The 21,366-nt window shown below is 43.6% G+C and overlaps 1 protein-coding gene across 1 annotated transcript in view; it reads right to left on the bottom strand.

Annotated features, from left to right (window-relative positions):
- DIAPH3 (diaphanous related formin 3) overlaps positions 1-21,366 on the bottom strand; it is a 754,726-nt gene that overhangs the window by 507,345 nt on the left and 226,015 nt on the right. The window contains 1 exon segment of the mRNA XM_040425381.1: positions 9,563-9,637. Coding sequence (XP_040281315.1) covers positions 9,563-9,637 — 75 coding nt within the window.

Below are 21,366 nucleotides of genomic sequence, written 5' to 3'. Positions count from 1 at the left end.
TGCTGCTATCTATTGGAGCACGGCTCTCTAGGCAGGGTGCACTGGATGCAATACTTACCCTGAAGCCATAGAGTGTGTATGTGATGCATGAATGGAGCCAAAATATAATGGCTTTAGGTGTGTGATTTGAGCCAAAATATACTGGTTTTGAGTGATTGTGTATAGCCTTAACCTACTGGCTTCAGGTGCAGGGCTGTTACGTATACATTGGCCGCAGTTATACACAGAGACTGGTCTGATCACTGCACTACATGTTAGCACAGTGTCCCTTGAGACTTTATCTATGTAGATACAGTGTGACCTACTGTGTTTTATACGCGACCTATGATCAAGGTGGTACAGCCGTTCCTATATAGATACACACGGAATACAATCACCGGCTAGGTACAGCCGCACCTGTATATATACACATGCAATACAATCACCGGCTAGTAGCACACCAGCGTCCATTTACACAGAGTCCGTGCTCCCAATTTGGACTTGCATATTAGCAACTACTAGCTAGCAAGCCAGTTATTTTAGTCCAGTCTCTCAATTGCACATAGGATTTATTTTTGCCCGTCCTCTGTGCATTTTGACACTGGTGCCTGATGGTCACAGATTGTGACATATAGGCTTTTTGCCCCCTTTTAAACGGACTATAATAAAGATTTGTTTCGTTCATTTTTAGACGTTCATCAGGCTGTGAATTTATTAGGACGGTGGGTGAGCTGAAATCCCTTTTTTCTAACATAAGTTTCTGGTACATAGAAATGAGGGGAAAAAATGTATCAAATATTAAAAGTATAAAAAAATTGGAGCAAATCAATAAAGTAAAAAACTGTGGAGGCAATGAAAGGGTTTATGGAGCCCTAATGAATGGGAGGGGCATGAGAGCAGAACACACATGTGTAGGGTGGGAAGCCGGAGGATGTTAAAGGAACTGAAGGTTGAGCTGGGAATATGGCGCCATTGATGGGTTGGTACCAGGTACTGTTTAAAACACGGCACACCATGCCACCATGCAGTACACCTTCATAGCACATAGGTAAGCATTCCCCCCACCCGGTACCAACCCATCAATGGTGCTATATTCCCAGCACAACGTGCAGTTCCTTCGACTCCCTCCAGCGTCCCACCCTACACATCTGTGTTCTGCGCTCATGCTCCCCAACCCCATTTTTCCCTTTTATAGGGACTGGCTGTAAATGTATTATTTATCATTTGTTATCTCCATAACCCTTTTATTTATTGTCTGCACAGATTTTAACTCTTACTTTTATTGATTTTCTCCATCTATTTAATACTTATTATTTGAACCATTTAGTTTTCCCCTCCTTTTTCTTCATTCTTCTATGTACCAGAAACTTATGATGTTTTATTTAAACCTCATGCACACGATCGTGCCATTTTTTGAGGTCCGCAAACCGCGGATCCGTAAAAAACGGAAGCCGCCCATGTTGCCTTTTGCAATTTGCGGAACGGGCGCCGGCAACAAAAAATGCCTATTCTTGTACGCAAAGCGCGGACAAGTATAGGACGTGTTTTTTGCTGAGCCGTGCAATTGAAGAAAAGGGTCCCATATAAGTGAATGGGACAGTATCTAATCCGCAAAAAAAAATGGATCTGCATTTGTGCGGACAGCATACGGCCATCTGAATGATCCCTAAGGTTGAGACTGATGAAACGTCCACAACCAACTAGCTTCCAATATTCATATTATATCCAATACTTTTGGATGAAATGAAACATCTAATATTTAAATAAAGCTTTATTTTCACTTTTTCCATCATATATTGGAGAGTGCTGGATTATTTTTTGACTATACAATTTTGTCTTTATAATCTCAGCCTGATAGAACGTTGGAAGCAAAAATAATCACGTTTTATTCAGATATATCAAATGGATAAAAAAAAAAATAATCAGGCAAACAGGATACCTCAATGTAGAGAGGAATTTAGGATAATTCCCATCTACATATGGGAGGCCCTGACAAGTAGCCTAAAGTTTGCTAGCACAGAGTGTGCTCACTGGGATATCCGCAAACTGAGGCGATCAATCACACCCACTGGGGACAGGGACTCACAGGCTACTTCCTATGGTGTATCCATACCCTGTACTTGTGTACGACAATAGGTGGAAGGAAACATTAGTCTGATTGTTCTAGTCAGTATAAAGCAATGGAGCGATACCACTGAATACTGGATCCTGCCCGGCCTAGTCAGCTATGTCTAAATAGCACATACGCTCAACGTGTTTCCCACGTTTCATCAGGAGCGGTAAAAGTTATAAATGAATGCCAGGTGAAACATTATTGCCGCACTGTTGCGTGCAGGCATCGGCTCTGTGATGGCCGTACGCGGCTGAAGACACGCCGAGCTGATATAATAAATGCCCCTCCCCCAGAGGTGTGCACCAATACGAGGAGCCAATCAAAGGTGGAGGCTCATCCATTAGCACGCCTACCACTCCAGTCTCACATGAATAAGGCATTACAGGTCCAGACGGGTGCACAAGCGCGCCGGAGGTAAAGGGACAGGTCAAATATGCGGTCTGAATAAGACCATAAGGACAATACTAGGGAGGATCTAAATAACCCAATGGGCATACAAAGTTACCCTAAAAGCAGAACAATAGCAGCCCACATCACATCAGACTAGGCTAACAGACACCAATGTGATGGATGATGCCAGAATTGTTATCACAGAATACAATAAAGTGACATAGACCGTTCTAGAGGGGTCGTGTCTAATACAGTCTGGTGATGTAGATAAGCCTGACCATCAGAAACATAGCAGGTAATACATAAGGTAACAGATTTCCTACTATTAGCTAAATGAAACATGCAAAGCAGATAGTCTCATAGAGTCCCTTAGGGTGAGCAGTACACAGCTTAAAAATCCATTGAGTTTCCTTGCGGAGTAGTGACACGTCAATGTACACTCCGCAAATGGATTTTTTTTAATGTGCTCTATCCCCTGGACTCTGAGCACACCTGGATTCCCGTCATGATGGTCGCACACATGACGAGCCACAGATGTCTCACGGTTGTTTCTGATATCAGATACATGTTCTCCAATCCGCCTTCTAAGCTCACGTCTGGTCTTGCCTACATATTGGAACCCACATTGGCAGGTAAGTAAATACACGACTCGTATTGATCTGCATCTGATGACAGATCGAATGGCATATCTTTTCTTAGTCATCTGACTGGTGAAGAATGCACCTTTCATTAAGTTACCACATATAACACAGGAGCCACATGGAGAAGTGCCCATGCAGTTGATGTAGGATGTATGTACAGGCTGTGGACCAAACGGTCGCATAGATTAGAGCTACGTAGATACGTGAGAGGGACGTTCTGATATCAACTCTCCAATATCTGGATCAGACTGCAAGATGGGCCAATGCCGCTGTAGGATGTCACGTACCTGCCTGTGTGCTTTGTCGTATGTGGCTATAATCATAGGGGCATTATTATTGTGTACCCTAGTTTTAGGGACAAGGAGTTTTTCACAGCCAGTGCTCATAGAATGGTGAAATGCTTGTTTTAGCGTGTGTTGTGGATATCCCCGATTAGTAAACCGGGTCCTCAGATCATTCGCGGCAGCCTTGAAATCACACAGTTCTGAGCAATTCCTCCTAGCCCTCAGATTCTGTCCCTTAGTGCTCTTTCACACCTGCGTTCTTTTCTTCCGGCATAGAGTTCCGTCGTCGGGGCTCTATGCCGGAAGAATCCTGATCAGGATTATCCTAATGCATTCTGAATGGAGAGAAATACGTTCAGGATGCATCAGGATGTCTTCAGTTCCGGAACGGAACGTTTTTTGGCCGGAGAAAATATCGCAGCATGCTGCGCTTTTTGCTCCGGCCAAAAATCCGGAACACTTGCCGCAATGCCGGATCCGGAATTAATGGCCATTGAAAGGCATTGATCCGGATCCGGCCTTAAGCTAAACGTCGTTTCGGCGCATTGCCGGAGCCGACTTTTAGCTTTTTCTGAATGGTTACCATGGCTGCCGGGACGCTAAAGTCCTGGCAGCCATGGTAAAGTGTAGCGGGGAGCAGCATACTTAACGTCTGTGCGGCTCTCGGGGCGCCTCAGAGTGACGTCAGGGCGCCCCAAGCGCATGGATCACGTGATCGCATGGACACGTCATCCATGCGCATGGGGCGCTCTGACGTCATTCTGGAGCGCCCCGGGAGCCGCACGGACTGTAAGTATACCGCTCCCCCGCTCCTACTATGGCAACCAGGACTTTAATAGCGTCCTGGCTGCCATAGTAACACTGAAAGCATTTTGAAGACGGTTCCGTCTTCAAATGCTTTCAGTACACTTGCGTTTTTCCGGATCCGGAGTGTAATTCCGGCAAGTGGAGTACATGCCGGATCCGGACAACGCAAGTGTGAAAGAGCCCTTAGGGATGCCTCTCTTGAGGGCTAGTCGATGATCACTGTCCCAGCACAACAGGCTGTTAGTAGACGTCTGCTTTTTGAACAGATTCGTCATGATCATTCTATCTGTCCCTACTGAGATTGGAAAATCCAGAAACATATTTTCACGTTCATTAATGTCTGACGTGAAAAACAGACCTAGCTGGTTGACATTGAGTTCGGCCACAAAGTGGAAAACCTCTCCTTAGTCCCTTTCAATAGCAGGAATACATCATCGACCTATCTGATTCACATTAATATCGATGATGTGTAGTGATACATTCTTTCACTGAAGACTACCTCCCTTTACTACCAGCTCAGATAGAGTCTTCGGAAGTCGGGGCACATAGACTGTCCATCGCAACTCCCCTGAGCTGGTGGAAAATTTGGTGATCAAACAAGAAAACATGCAGTGTTAAAACAAATTCCATCAACTCCATCACAAAGGCATTATGCCGATTGCAGTGTTCACTTCTCTGTTGAAGGAAGGCCTTGTTAGCTAGGCATTAAGTGTCGTGAGGTATGGAGCTGTATAGGGCCTCTACATCTAAACTGGGCAGCCATGTATCATCATCGCACTAAGGTATAAAAGTTCCGTAGGCGGCGCTCACCTGGTCAGTCTTGCAGTGAAAGCACGGACGGTGCTTGGAAGGGGCACCAGTTGCAAACTGTATGAAAATAAGACGGGATGTCCAGCTTACCAAAAAAGACGTTCTTTATTCCAAAATAACACAGGATAAAAAACAGTCCAACACGGCAAGCAGGTCTACATGTTTCGGATGCTCTAATACTGATCCTTATTCATGACACAATGGTTGCTGAATGGCTACATACTTAAATAGCTGAACTTCCTAGCACTCGCAGATGGTTTGGATTAGCAGGAGTGGACACACAAATTGGGTTCCGCCTACTATCCAAATGCCATGAGAGTATAAGGGCAAAGATACATATAGAAATAAGTTGGATATGTCAAAAAACACACAAACTGTTTTAAAAGTATATCTGAGCAAAGATCAGTAATGCAGGATTAAATCATGTTTGCGATTTAACCCTGCTGGGACTCGGGAATCCATACAAAAAATCCAGTAGGACTCCCTGTTAAGGAGCTTACGCTTATAGTCACCACCTCTGGCAGGAGGATTAACCCTTTCTAGGGCCAGAACCTGAAAACCTGCGGTATCTCCCTGATGGGAGACCGCAAAATGTAGAATGGCCGCTGAAACATTTCTCTCTCTGGTATGTGGAATGTCTGAAAGGTGTTTACAGATTCTGACTTTTAAGCTATTGGTTGTGCATCCAATATATTGCAAACTACATATAGTGCAGGTAATGCAATACACCACATGGTTCATGTTGCAATTTACATATTGTTTGTTATTAAAGGAGTTGTGAGTTGCTGTAGAAACAACTACTGAACCTGTTTTAATGTAATTGCAGCACGTACAAATGCGGTGGCCGCATTTAAATGTGCCTTTGTGTCTCAGCCAAGCACTTTTTTCTTTTTTACTGGTGTCACTATCAGTGAAAAGACTTGGGCTAATTTTTTGCGCAATAGTCGGTGCGCGACGTGCAATGCATCTGACACCTGCTGAGCTGATGTTAGACCACTGTTCGTCACAATTTATAACAGATAGATGTTTAGTGACTATGGCGCAAATTTGTGAAAATTCCAAACTATAGTTGGTGACAAAACAGGGAACATTTTTTGCGGTTGCACTATAGGTGATGACTATAAGCGTAAGCTGCTTAACAGGGAGTCCTACTGGATTTTTTGTATGGGTTCCCGAGTCCCAGCAGGGTTAAATCGCAAACATGATTTAATCCTGCATTACTGATCTTTGCTCAGATATACTTTTAAAACAGTTTGTGTGTTTTTTTACATATCCAACTTATTTCTATATGTATCTTTGCTGCTATACTCACATGGCATTTGGATAGTAGGCAGAACCCACTCCTGCTAATCCAAACCATCTGCGAGTGCTAGGAAGTTCAGCTATTTAAGTATGTAGCCATTCAGCATCCATTGTGTCATGAATAAGGATCAGTATTAGAGCATCCGAAACATGTAGACCTGCTTGCCGTGTTGGACTGTTTTTTATCCTGTGTTATTTTGGAATAAAGAACAACATCTTTTTTGGAAGCTGGACATCCCGTCTTATTTTCATACATCATCATCGCACTGGATGCCATCCAATCACTGCAGAACAACCATTGTATCCCTGGCGTACTAAGGCAGCCCCAACATGAATGGTCGTAATATTACATCAATATACGTGCTGATGTTTACTGCCCAAGCGGGAAACAATGGGTCTACCCTTCATCGGTGTGCCTGGCTTGTGTAGTTTAGGTAAACTATAGAAAGCAGCAAGCACCGGAAACTTAGATAGTAGATACTCAAGTTCCGTTCTGCTAATGAGCTTATCCTTAGAGGCCCAATTCAGGATTACAGGCAGTTGGGCCCTAAACACAGGGGGTTGGATCAGTAGAGAGACGTCTGTATGTAACAGCGTCTTCCAGTATCCTAAGACACATGCCCCAGTACTGGTCCTGGTCTATTAATACAATGTTGCCCCCCTTGTCAAAGGGTTTAATAACTATACTGGCATCACCCTCCAGATCTCTCAAAGATTTTCTTTCCTCAGGGCTTAAATTATCTGAACCATAGTACTTACAATTCAATTTATACTGATCTTGGGTAATCACTGATAAGAAGGCGGATTGGAGAACATGTATCTGATATCAGAAACAACCGTGAGACATCTGTGGCTCGTCATGTGTGCGACCATCATGACGGAAATCCAGGTGTGCTCAGAGTCCAGGGGATAGAGCACATTAAAAAATCCATTTGCGGAGTGTACATTGATGTGTCACTACTCCGCAAGGAAACTCAATGGATTTTTAAGCTGTGTACTGCTCACCCTAAGGGACTCTATGAGACTATCTGCTTTGCATGTTTCATTTAGCTAATAGTAGGAAATCTGTTACCTTATGTATTACCTGCTATGTTTCTGATGGTCAGGCTTATCTACATCACCAGACTGTATTAGACACGACCCCTCTAGAACGGTCTATGTCACTTTATTGTATTCTGTGATAACAATTCTGGTATCATCCATCACATTGGTGTCTGTTAGCCTAGTCTGATGTGATGTGGGCTGCTATTGTTCTGCTTTTAGGGCAACTTTGTATGCCCATTGGGTTATTTAGATCCTCCCTAGTATTGTCCTTATGGTCTTATTCAGACCGCATATTTGACCTGTCCCTTTACCTCCAGCGCGCTTGTGCACCCGTCTGGACCTGTAATGCCTTATTCATGTGAGGCTTTGATTGGCTCCTCGTATTGGTGCACACCTCTGGGGGCGTGTCTTCAGCCGCGTACGGCGTGTCTTCAGCCGCGTACGTCCATCACAGATCACAGAGCCAATGCCTGCACGCAACAGTGCGGCAATAATGTTTCAACTGGCATTCATTTCTAACTTTTACCGCTCCTGATGAAACGTGGGAAACACGTTGAGCGTATGTGCTATTTAGACATAGCTGACTAGGCCGGGCAGGATCCAGTATTCAGTGGTATCGCTCCATTGCTTTATACTGACTAGAACAATCAGACTAATGTTTCCTTCCACCTATTGTCGTACACAAGTACAGGGTATGGATACACCATAGGAAGTAGCCTGTGAGTCCCTGTCCCCAGTGGGTGTGATTGATCGCCTCAGTTTGCGGATATCCCAGTGAGCACACTCTGTGCTAGCAAACTTTAGGCTACTTGTCAGGGCCTCCCATATGTAGATGGGAATTATCCTAAATTCCTCTACATTGAGGTCCCCTGTTTGCCTGGTTTTTAATCCATTTGATATATCTGCACCCTCTTTTAATAAGGAATTTGAAGAAAACTTTATTATTTTTGGTTCCGACGGTCTATCAGGCTGAGATTATATTAATAACTACAGAACATACATTATTATATCCCTCTTTGTTGTGATTTATACAATTTGGTCTCCCACAAGCACATCCCCCTCAAGCACCCTGAGTGCCTCCAATCTGCTTACTTGATTCCATTATTTAACAAAACAGTCTTAAAGAAAACTGCCTTTGCTGTCCATAGTGACCAAACAGAACTTGTACCAAGGAGGAAGGGGGGGGTGTCAGGGCCAATCTGTGCACCTTCGCTCCTCCTGCTTCCTCTGTCAGACTAACCCTCTGATACAAGAATGCCCAGATAACATACAGATTCATAGCCCATTAATATTTAACATACAGGATCCCTTTAACTGATTGACAGTTTAGTCACTTGCCTTCAAATGAGACTTGACTACATACACTAATCAACACCATTAATGTTAGAGTTATTTAAAATCTATAAAAAATCTATGAAATCTATAAAAATAAATAAATCTGTTCTTAGGTCACATTTACAAATTGTTGTTTTGTTGATGTTTTTTTCCTGCACTTTATTAAAGGGACTTTGTTAATCCAGTATATGAAAAATTGTGACCATTACTAAAAAAACAACAACACTATTATATAAAAAAAAAGTAAGCGGTGTTGCCAACAATATACTTCTTCTCTGATTGGCTACAGCAGTCACATGGTTTAAGCACTTTAGCCAATCAGCGATAACTTGCAGCAAACTTCAATAGTGCTATCTGAAACTGCTGAGGCCAGGCTTCCTAGCCTGTCTCTTATCTCCCTGCATGGGCTTTTCTAACAAAGTGCTATTTTATACGTATACCGTATTTAGTGGAGCAGATTTATGAAGTCTCTCTAACAGAAAAACTATTTGTTGACCAATGCAAACAATCGCAACACAACTTTCCTTTCACTACACTACAGAAAGCAGTGTATTGCGTAGTGGACTCTGCAAGCATGGGTGTAGAGTGGGTTACGTTGCACCAAGGGAAGGGTATTAAAGGCTATGAAGCAACATGCAGAAGGTAGTCCATGTCTCTTATTAATATCCTGCAAATGCTTCCAAAATTAGTAATTTAATGTTCATGAAAAATGAAAGAAATGACAGATAAGAGTCCATCTTATTTTTTGCACAATGGGCATACAGGGGTCAGTGTGGTGACATAGCATATCCAGGGGACAGAGTGGTAGCATTGCTAGTTATACATGATTAAAAATGACAAGTGGAAAAATTCATTACCGTTTTCCATCCACCATCCTTTCTAAGATGTCTAAAAGTAAACCAAGTCCATCATGACCAAAGCTTTCAACCCAACTGAAAGAAATAGAAATGTAAAACACAACATAAATATACATCGATCATCTACAATTAAACAATGGTCAGAGAACCAAATACTTTGCAAGGGGCCAATGACTCCACTATACTAATAATACTTTACAAGCTTCTAACATTTAAGGCTACTTTCACACTTGCGTTTGGTGCGGATCCGTCATGGATCTGCACAGACGGATGCGTTCAAATACAACCGTCTGCATCCGTTCAGAACGCATCCGTTTGTATTATCTTTAACATAGCCAAGACGGATCCTTCTTGAACACCATTGAAAGTCAATGGAGGACGGATCCGTTTTCTATTGTGCCAGATTGTGTCATAGAAAACGGATCCGTCCCCATTGACTTACATTGTGTGTCAGAACGGATCCGTTTGGCTCCGTGTCGTCAGACGGACACCTCCAAAGCGGAATGGAGACGGAACGGAGGCAAACTGATGCATTCTGAGCGGATCCTTATCCATTCAAAATGCATTAGGGCAAAACTGATCCGTTTTGGACCGCTTGTGAGAGCCCTGAACGGATCTCAGAAACGGAAAGCCAAAACGAGAGTGTGAAAGTAGCCTAACATAAATTTTGTGCACAGAAAAATGATAAAACAATCAAAAACATACAAAAGACAAATAAGATATTGACACTTGTATGATCATTCCTGCAGCACAACTCCCTAATATATAGCCAAAGCATTCTCACAAGAGTGTAACAAGACAGGTCTCCTCAACTAAAACACAATTGTTTTAGTTCAAAAACTATATAGTAAGTTGAGTAAGGTTAGTTTTACACCGGCGTTATGACTTCCGACAGGCTGTTCCATGTGGTTTTTGCCGAACCCTGCCTTATTTGCCGGGTAGCGCCTGGATCTCTGCCACACCCCATTATAGTCAATGGGGCCGTGGGGATTGTGTTAACATCCGGGTATGCCGGAACTCAGAATGGTAGTGTGAAAGAAGCCTAAGGTCAATGATGCATTGTTACCAGAAACCATTCTTGATTCGGTTTATTAAAAAAAATAACTTTATAAAACACCCACCACTCAACCAATAAAACTGTAATATAGTCATAGAAGTGCTTCTTTTGATGCTTCTGGCACTTGATATTAAAGGGATTTTACGGGATTCTAATATGCGAGTGCAGCCTTCCCTTCATTGTTTACCTGCTCACCACCGACATCCCAGCAGTGAGCAGTGTAACTACAAGCCGTCCCATTCACTTCTATGGGACAGCTTCTTCCGGTTCAAGTGTACAGGTAGGAGCTGTCCCATTGAAGTGAATGGGACGGCTTGTAATAACACCTGCATTGTTGATGGCAAGCAAGAAAAACAACGAAGGGACTTCTCTTCAACCAACTGATCAGCAGGGGGCCAGGTGTCGGACCCCCGCTGATCTGATATTGATGACCTATCCTGCAGATAGATCATTAATATTAAGATCCCAGAAAAAACCCTTTTAATCTCTTAAAGACGCAAGCTAGTTCGGTATTTAAGGCTGGACATTTTTTTTTCCCCTTTGCTTCTTAATCTCCGCATTTCAAAAGCCATAACATTATTATTATTATTATGGATCGACAGAGCCAGAGGAAGTCTTGTTTTATGCAAGGCAAGTTGTATTTGCCCCGCATATGGCATCATTTTAGGGTACATCAGGGGAATTGTAGTAATAAATAGGTTTCCAACAAGTATAAGACCACCGACTCTGGAGGCAGAAGGCTCCTTATTGCCATACAAACAATATGAAGCACATTCCAAATAATTTCACCAAAGTGAGGACTCTTGAAAAAAGCCTCCTCTCTAACATGTCTATACTGTATGTTTCAAATAATCTATATTATTCTAATGCTGTGGAAATCCAAGAAGTCTAGAAATGTACTACTGCTGTTTTCTACTGGTGTCTATAAAATGTTCTTCCTGCAAATGATGTCCTATCTGACTTCTGCAGCAGTCAGCAGTCCGCGGCTCTGCAGCTGTCATGGTTGTGTAGTTTTACTACAGGTTGCAGACTACTGCCCTGTTAGATTTCCCATCCTTGCTGTTTCCTTACTATTCTTTTCACTTATTTGGGCATGGAAATATTTTTATATACCTGTCAATACTGGAGGTCATTTATCAAGACAGACATTTCCTATTCCAGACTTGATGTCCCCCTGTGCTCACGGTAATGTATTTCCACACCATGTTCCCGCCACTAACCTTTTTCAGAAAGTGGCGAGTGCGGCTCAGAAGTGGCATTTGCACAAATATTTTTGTGCAAATGCATTTTATAAAGAAGGAAATCTGTGATTTTTGACTTTTTTGCACCAGCTTTCTGGGGCAGAGTCTTGATACTGTAAATAACCTCCTTTATGTGCTCTACATAGACTATCACAACCATAAATAAGAGCATGTACACAACGTAATAAAATGATTCATTCCTATGTCACACTAGTTAGTAATGGACATTCTTGGTAAGCTGCTGTCCATGGTGCTAGTGTCAGTTATGCAGGGCATGCCATGTGAGAGGTCCCCAGTAAAAGCATGGACGCTGTTCATATCCAGAACACACAGGACTCCACCGTAAGGTATCTTACTCAGTTATATAGCACTGACATTCTGCAGCGGTTTACAGACCTCATTATCACCTGCTGTCTCCAAGGCAGCTCACCGTCTAAGTTCCCTAGCAGTATATCTTTAAAGTGTGGGAGGAAACCCACGTAAACACGGGGAGAACATACAAACTCCATGCAGATATTGCCCTTGGTCAGACTCAAAACTAGGACCCCGCGATTAGTTGTGACAATTCCGAGCCAGGAGCAGTACGCACATTACAGAAATATATGCTGATGGTGAAGTGAACAAAAAGATGGGGTTTCCTTTGTCCTGGATCTTCCAGTCCCCAGAATCACTACTGCTGGGACTGACTGCATACCAACAGCCTGGGGCTTAGCAGTATTAGTCCCGTTAAAGGGGTTATCAGCGTTAAATAAATGTATGCTAATAAGTCTTATAGTATTATATTAAACTATTTTGTAAATCACTTACATTAGCTATTTTGCTCTGTTTAGCCAGTTCACATTTGGGTCATGTGACCCCCGACGTCATTAACCCTGCTCAGGCGCTGACATCTGGTTTACAAGCTTCTCCCTGCTTGAGGGAGTGGCCTGGCTCTGTAAACGAAACGTCAGAGCCTCTGGTGCCCTCCCCCCTCCAGCTCTCCTCACACTGCCTCGGCTCTGCTCTGCTGATGACGTTTCGTTTACAGCCGTCTCCCTGCTTGAGGGAGTGGCCTGGCTCTGTAAACGAGACGTCAGAGCCTCTGGTGCCCGCCCCTCTCTCCCTCTCCTCACACAGCCTCGGTGATGGTAAGTGATCGCTTATGCACGATACTTACCAGAGCCGAGGTGATAGATTTTCTCAGGGTATGTGTCTGGCTCCTTCCCTCACATGGGCCAGTTTACACGTTTCCCCCAAACCCCCCCTCCCGCCGCCGCGTCTGGGGATAGTTATTACAGCCCAGAGGCAGCGATAGCTTAGCTTAGAGGCAGCGATAGCTTAGCTTAGAGGCAGCGATAGCTTAGCTTAGAGGCAGCGATAGCTTAGCTTAGAGGCAGCGATAGCTTAGCTTAGAGGCAGCGATAGCTTAGCTTAGAGGCAGCGATAGCTTAGCTTAGAGGCAGCGATAGCTTAGCTTAGAGGCAGCGATAGCTTAGCTTAGAGGCAGCGATAGCTTAGCTTAGAGGCAGCGATAGCTTAGCTTAGAGGCAGCGATAGCTTAGCTTAGAGGCAGCGATAGCTTAGCTTAGAGGCAGCGATAGCTTAGCTTAGAGGCAGCGATAGCTTAGCTTAGAGGCAGCGATAGCTTAGCTTAGAGGCAGCGATAGCTTAGCTTAGAGGCAGCGATAGCTTAGAGGCAGCGATAGCTTAGATGCAGCGATAGCTTAGATGCAGCGATAGCTTAGCTTAGAGGCAGCGATAGCTTAGCTTAGAGGCAGCGATAGCTTAGCTTAGAGGCAGCGATAGCTTAGCTTAGAGGCAGCGATAGCTTAGCTTAGAGGCAGCGATAGCTTAGCTTAGAGGCAGCGATAGCTTAGAGGCAGCGATAGCTTAGATGCAGCGATAGCTTAGATGCAGCGATAGCTTAGCTTAGAGGCAGCGATAGCTTAGCTTAGAGGCAGCGATAGCTTAGATGCAGCGATAGCTTAGATGCAGCGATAGCTTAGATGCAGCGATAGCTTAGCTTAGAGGCAGCGATAGCTTAGCTTAGAGGCAGCAATAGCTTAGATGCAGCGATAGCTTAGATGCAGCGATAGCTTAGATGCAGCGATAGCTGAGATGCAGCGATAGCTGAGATGCAGCGATAGCTTATATGCAGCGATAGCTTAGCTTAGAGGCAGCAATAGCTTAGATGCAGCGATATGTCCATCTTATAGATAGAGCCGTAGCTGTATCCGCAATGTGACAGGAAGATCTTCTGCCTGTGTGAGCTAGGAGATGATCATGTGACTGTTTTTTTTTTAATGCAAACTTAGGCTGCATTCACACGTCCGTGGTGTGTTGCGGACCGGCAAATTGCAAGCTGCGGACAAGAATAGGACATGCTCTATCTTTTTGCGGAGCTGCGGACCCAAAATCAGGGCCGCGCTCTGCAATTGCGGCTGCAGACAGCACACTGTGTGCTGTTCACAACCATTCTGTTCCCATAGAGAATGAATGGGTCCGCACCCATTCTGCAAAATTGTGGAAAGGATGCAGACCCATTTTGCGGATGTGTGAATGGAGCCTTAGGTTGTGCAGAGCAGGGGTGGGGAAGGTCAGATTGTTCACTCCCAGAAATATTCATGAGGCAGAGCTCAGGCTTTGTTGTTATACGGCCCCTCAGCAGCTACTTCAGCATGTAAACAAAGCAATAACAGAACCATGAAAAGGTGTAAGTATGGGTTTCTCTCTTAAGAAATTAAGCTTAACCAATGTATATGCATATCCTGATGAGTTTTATGAGGTTTTAATTTTTTTTCCCATAACTCTGATAACCCCTTTAAGGGTCCATTCACAAATCTGCAGTTTTTTTGCTGATTCGCAATACACCCGGCCGACACCCCCATAGAACTGTCTATTCTTGTCCGCAATTGCGGACAAGAATAGAACATGTTCTATTTTTATTCAGGAGCCGCGTACCGGAAGATCGGGGCCACGTTCCAGAAATGCGGACAGCACACTGCGTGCTGTCCGAATCTCTATCGGCCCCATAGAGAATGAATGGGTCCGGATTCTTTCCGCAACGTTGTGGAACGGATCCGGACCCATTCTACGCATATGTGAATGGACCCTTAGTATGCTACTAGTGGATACACTACATGAATACATACAGTATGAGCATATAAGTTTACTCTCTAACATGACTGAAGGATTTAAACAATGATTAATGGGGAGTAAAGGCATGCCTCCCTATGAAAGCTCTGGGGCGTGCCCTTGCTCAGCAGGAGGATCATTTCTGCTGCAGCTCTCTCACAGTAGAGAAGGCTGGTGGCACTAGAAGGATGGAACTGAGCATGTGCGTCCACCTCAGCGATGTTACTGAGGTGGACAGAGAAATAAGGTGCAGGTGGGACTAAACTAATTGTATTGAATGGTTCAAATGCTATACCAAAATTTTTAATTACATTCAATTACAAATTTATTCTAATCCATCGTGGGACAACCCCTTTAACCACTTAAGGACCACAGGTTTATACCCCCCTAGTGACCAGGCCCTTTTTTTTTACAAATCGGCACTTCACAACTTTAACGGTTTATTGCTCGGTCATGCAACTTGGCACCCAAATGAATTTTACCTCCTTTTCTTCTCACAAATACAGCTTTCTCTTGGTGGTATTTGATTGCTGCTGAGATTTTCCGTTTTTCTGATATCAAAATAGACCGAAATTTTCTCCAAAACAAGTGTATTTTTAACTTTTTGTGGTAAAATTGTTCAAATATAATTACATTTCTATACAAGTTTGTGTCAGAATTTATTGTGCTACATGTCTTTGATAAAAAAAAAATCCAATAAGTGTATATTTATTGGTTTGCGCAAAAGTTATAGCGTTTACAAACTATGGTACAAAATGTGAATTTCCGCATTTTGAAGCAGCTCTGACTTTCTGAGCACCTGTCATGTTTCTTGAGGTGCTAGAATGCCAGGATAGTATAAATACCCCCCAAATTACACCCCAAAGTATTCGCGGAGGGGCATGGTAAGTTCATGTATGATTTAATTTTTTTTCACAAGTTAGCGGAAAATGACACTTTGAGGAAAAAAAATAATAATAATCTCCCAGGAACTCACTATGCCCCTCAGTGAATACCTTGGGGTGTCTACTTTCCGAAATGGGGTCATTTGTGGGGTGTGTTTACTGTTCTGGCATTTTGGGCGGGGCTAAATTGTGAGCAACCCTGTAAAGCCTAAAAGGTACTTGTTGGACTTTCGGCCCCTTTATGCACCTAGGCTGCAAAAAAGTGTCACACATGTGGTATCGCCGTACTCAGAAGAAGTAGGGTAATGTGTTTTGGGGTGTATTTTTACATATACCCATGCTGGGTGAGAGAAATATCTCTGTAAATTGACAACTTTGTATAAAAAAAATTAAAAACTTGTCATTTACAGAGATATTTCTCACACACAGTATGGGTATATGTAAAAATACACCCCAAAACACATTGCCCTACTTCTTTTGAGTACGGCGATACCACATGTGACACTTTTTTGCAGCCTAGGTGCGCAAAGGGGCCCAAATTCAAATGAGTACCTTTAGGATTTCACAGGGCATTTTTACGCATTTGGATTCCGTGAGGGGTATGGTGAGTTCATGTAAGATTATTTTTTGTTACAAATTAGTGGAATGAGACTTTGTAAGAAAAAAAAAAAATTATTTCCGCTAACTTGTGGCAAAAAAATCTTCTATGAACTCGCCATGCCCCTCAAAAGTGATCTTTATAGCGCCGCAGCAATTTTACTGTGTTTTTGCAGTGATCAGAAAAAATATATATTCTGTCACTGCGGTGGGGCGGACTGAACGCAAGTGTGCGCCCAAGATCAGGCCTGATCGGGCTAACACTGCGTTTTTTGTAGAGCCTAAGGTGACCCTAATGTACTAATATAGATCTGATTGCGATCAGTCTTGATCACTTACAGATACTATATAGTACTAGTGCTGATTAGCGACAGCGATGACGCTAATCAGTGACTGCGGTGCGGTGGACTGGGAGCTAACTACCTAACAAGTAGTTAACTACCTGGCGGTGATAAGGGACCCTTATGCCCCATTCACACGTCCGCAATTCTGTTCCGCATTTTGCAGAACGGAAATGCGGACCCATTCATTTCTATGGGGACAGACTTTGTCCCGCTCGGATCTGGAATTGCGGATCTGCACTTCCGTTCCGCAAAAATATAGAACATGTCCTATTCTTGTCCGCAATTGCGGACAAGAAAAGGCATTTTCTATATAGTTCTGGCAATGTGCGGATCCGCAAAATGCGGAAAGCACATTGCCGGTGTCCGTGTTTTGCGGATCCGTGGATCCGCAAAACACATACGGACGACTGAATGGAGCCTTACAGGGGGGTGATCAGGGAGTCTATATGGGGTGATCAGGGGTTAATAAGTGACGGGGGGGGGGGGGGTAGTGTAGTGTAGTGTGGTGCTACTTACAGAGCTGCCTGTGTCCTCTGGTGGTCGATCCAAGCAAAAGGGACCACCAGAGGACCAGGTAGCAGGTATATTAGACGCTGTTAACAAAAAAACGTCTGATATACCTTTCTGATGCAATTTTTTTTAACATCTACAGCCTGCCAGCGAATGATCAGCGCTGGCAGGCTGTAGTATAACTTCCGAGCAGTGCACTGCTGTGAAATCTCGGGTCTCACGCGAAATCTCGGGTCTCAATAGGCGTTATTGAGACCTGAGAGCGCCGCCGTCCTGACGCCTTTCGGCGTTAGTGTGACGGCAAGAGGTTAAATACAAAATTCAATGTAAACAATTATGCTACAAAATGTACATGTAAAAAAATATATTAGTAGAAGATAAGCAGTGAAAACCACATACATATTAGGCTACTTTCACACCAGCGTTTTTGCTGGATCTGTCATGGATCTGCAAAAACGCTTCAGTTACAATAATACAACCGCATGCATCCGTCCTGAACAGATCCGGTTGTATTATGTCTTATATAGCCAAGACGGATCTGTCATGAACACCACTGAAAGTCAATGGGGACGGATCCGTTTTCTATTGTGTCAGAGAAGACGGATCCGTCCCCATTGATTTACATTGTGAGTCAGGACGGATCCGTCTTGCTACGCACCACATCGCAGACAGAAAAACGTTGCTTGCAGCGTCATTCTGTCCCCAATGGGAACGCAACCAAACAGAACAGAAAGCATTCTGGTGCGTTTCGTTCAGTTCAGTTTTGTCCCCATTGACAATGAATGGGGACAAAATGGAAGCATTTCCCCCGCTATTGAGATCCTATGACGGATCTCAATAGCGGAAAGGGAAAGCGCAAGTGTGAAAGTAACCTTAGGTGTCAATTTACTCATTATGACCACTGAAATGAAGAGAGCTGTTCGCACAAATAGGAAAAGAAATAGTGGATTTGCTTATTGTTTGTATTCCATCATTCTCCTGCAACTCAGCCTTCAAAAAAACTGGCTCAAAACAATATGTAGTTCTGATATATAAAACTTATAGCTGATGGGAGGCAAGGAAGCTAAAGGTTAAATAGACATAAGAATACGCTATGAAAGGGACACAAATGATCAAAATACAAGACGACTCATTAGCTCTGCTCATTCAGGAAGGGGCAACAGTATGGGGCTTTCCTCAGAAAGTGCAATCGTGAATAGACAGAGAGTTGACATCTACAAAAGGATATTAGGCCCTGCCAAAAGACAGTAGGTTGTCCTTCAGTGCAGCAGTGAAAGGCAAAATACTGTGAAATACATTTTGTCCTGCAGCATCACACAGTAGAGGTAACAAAATCCCATGGTCAAGTCCCCAACTAGGACAAAAAAGTTAAAAGCACTTCTTATCTTAAAAATTGCTTTATTAGGACATAATTGTCATCTCTGCATCCATAACCACCAGTACCATGAAATTAAAATATTAACATTATCCTGAATGGCGTACACCATGGAAAAAAAATTATTGTTTTCTTTATCCCTTCTCCTACCTGGTCTGAAGAAAAATATTAAAATCAGTAACTTGTATGTGTCCCTGGCCAACTGCAAAACTAGTAATGTAGTATAAAGATACACTACTCACAAAATTTTTGGGGATATTTGGCTTTTGGGTGAAATTTAAGGAAAAGGTAAACAGTGACATTATATCATGAAAGTAGGGCATTAAAGTAGAAGCAGCCATGGTGATTTCCTCTTCTCAAACAGTTTATTGACACAAAAGCCAACAACAGTGGTGGGGATACCCCCTCAAAAACTTCTCATGTGGCCTTAAGCATCAATTCCAGCTTGACAACTAGTGTCTCATGCTGTTCACACATCCACCTATTGTCTGCTGAGGCAAGGCTTCCCACTCTTCTAAAAGGGTGGCCCTCAAGTCATTGAGGTTCTGGGGTACAGAGTTAGGATCCTCTACACGGCGACCCAGCTGATCCCATAGATTTTCAATGGGATTCAGGTCTGGAGATAGTGCAGGCCACTCCATTTGAGATACCACAGTCTCCAGCAGCCATTCCCTAATGATGTGACCTAGATGAGCTGACACATTGGCGTCCATGAAGATGAAGGCCTGTGTTGTTCATGCAGAGGCACAATGACTGGATTAATGATGTTATTCAAGTAGCATGGGCTTGATACTGTACCGTTCACAAAGTGTGGCACAGTTCTGTATTCACTAGACCAGGGCTTGACAAATTTCCTTGGAATCTAGGAGCCAGCTAAAAAAGTTAGGAGCCGTTTATTTTTTACCTTATAAAGCCTTATTTTCAGCGACAAAAATAACACCTCTTAAATTAACATATAAAGAAGTCTAGAACCAAACAACATGGGCATTGTTTATTATCAGTGTACTGTGACGTCACTGTGTGTATAATCCCTGCGCTGTGACGTCACTGTGTGTATAATCCCTGCGCTGTGACGTCACTGTGTGTATAATCCCTGCGCTGTGACGTCACTGTGTGTATAATCCCTGCGCTGTGACGTCACTGTGTGTATAATCCCTGCGCTGTGACGTCACTGTGTGTATAATCCCTGCGCTGTGACGTCACTGTGTGTATAATACCTGCGCTGTGACGTCACTGTGTGTATAATCCCTGCGCTGTGACGTCACTGTGTGTATAATCCCTGCGCTGTGACGTCACTGTGTGTATAATCCCTGCGCTGTGACGTCACTGTGTGTATAATCCCTGCGCTGTGAAGTCACTGTGTGTATAATCCCTGCGCTGTGACGTCACTGTGTGTATAATCCCTGCGCTGTGACGTCACTGTGTGTATAATCCCTGCGCTGTGACGTCACTGTGTGTATACTCCCTGCGCTGTGACGTCACTGTGTGTATAATCCCTGCGCTGTGACGTCACTGTGTGTATAATCCCTGCGCTGTGACGTCACTGTGTGTATAATCCCTGCGCTGTGACGTCACTGTGTGTATAATCCCTGCGCTGTGACGTCACTGTGTGTATAATCCCTGCGCTGTGACATCACTGTATGTATAATCCCTGCGCTGTGACGTCACTGTGTATATAATCCCTGCGCTGTGACGTCACTGTGTATAATCCCTGTGCTGCAGATGAGAGAACTGAGATCCCTTCCCCAGGATGTTTGGTCCGGGCTCATTCATCTCATAGAACTGCAGCTATGAAATCCACAGCGTATTGCAGCAAATACCAGCAAAATGGATAAGATTTTACCAAAAATCCTCACACTTCATAAAATCCACACGGAAATGAACATACTGTGCACATTTCAAATCCGCACCGTGGTAATATATGATTTCACAACGTGTAACTGATCGTGGCTGAATTCCACAGAAAATCCACACGCTACATGTAGAGTCTGATATAAATCCACAACAGGTAATCCTCTGTGGAAAATCTTTCCATTGGAATTACCCTAGGAATACTGAGGGGCCTTCCAGCTCTCTCATGGATGGTCACCAAGCTTTCCTAGTCTCCTAGTCCTGAGGAGAACATATCTCAGTACGGGAACATATAGAGAAGTTATCAGATGATGATTTATCCATTCAGGAGTCTTATGGCAGCTCCTAGGAGAACTGTGTGGTATACAGCCTGTCACCCAGCTTTCCTGAGGAGAACATATCTCAGTATAGGAACATAGAGAAGTCATCAGATGATTTGGCCATTCAGGAGTCTTATGGCAGCTCCTAGGAGACCTGTGTGGTATACAGCCTGTCACCCAGCTTTCCTGAGGAGAATATATCTCAGTATGGGAACATATAGAAAAGTCATCAGATGATTTGGCCATTCAGTAGTCTTAGTTCTCATAGGAGCTGCAACCCGGCTTTCCAAGACTCCTGAATGGGTAAATCAAATGATAATGTATCTAAATGTTCCTATACTGAGATATATTCTCTTCAGGAGACCAGGAAAGCTGGGTGACAGACAGCCTGTATATCACACAGCTCTCCTAGGAGCTGGCACCCGGCTTTCTGCGTGGTATACAGGCTGCCACCCAGCTTTCCTAGAAAGGGAAAGAACTAAGAAATGGCCGAATGGTAACTGCAGGGATG

The sequence above is a fragment of the Bufo bufo genome, chromosome 3, assembly GCF_905171765.1.
Source record: "Bufo bufo chromosome 3, aBufBuf1.1, whole genome shotgun sequence".
NCBI lineage: Eukaryota > Metazoa > Chordata > Amphibia > Anura > Bufonidae > Bufo > Bufo bufo.
This window is presented reverse-complemented; position numbering and strand designations above follow the sequence as displayed.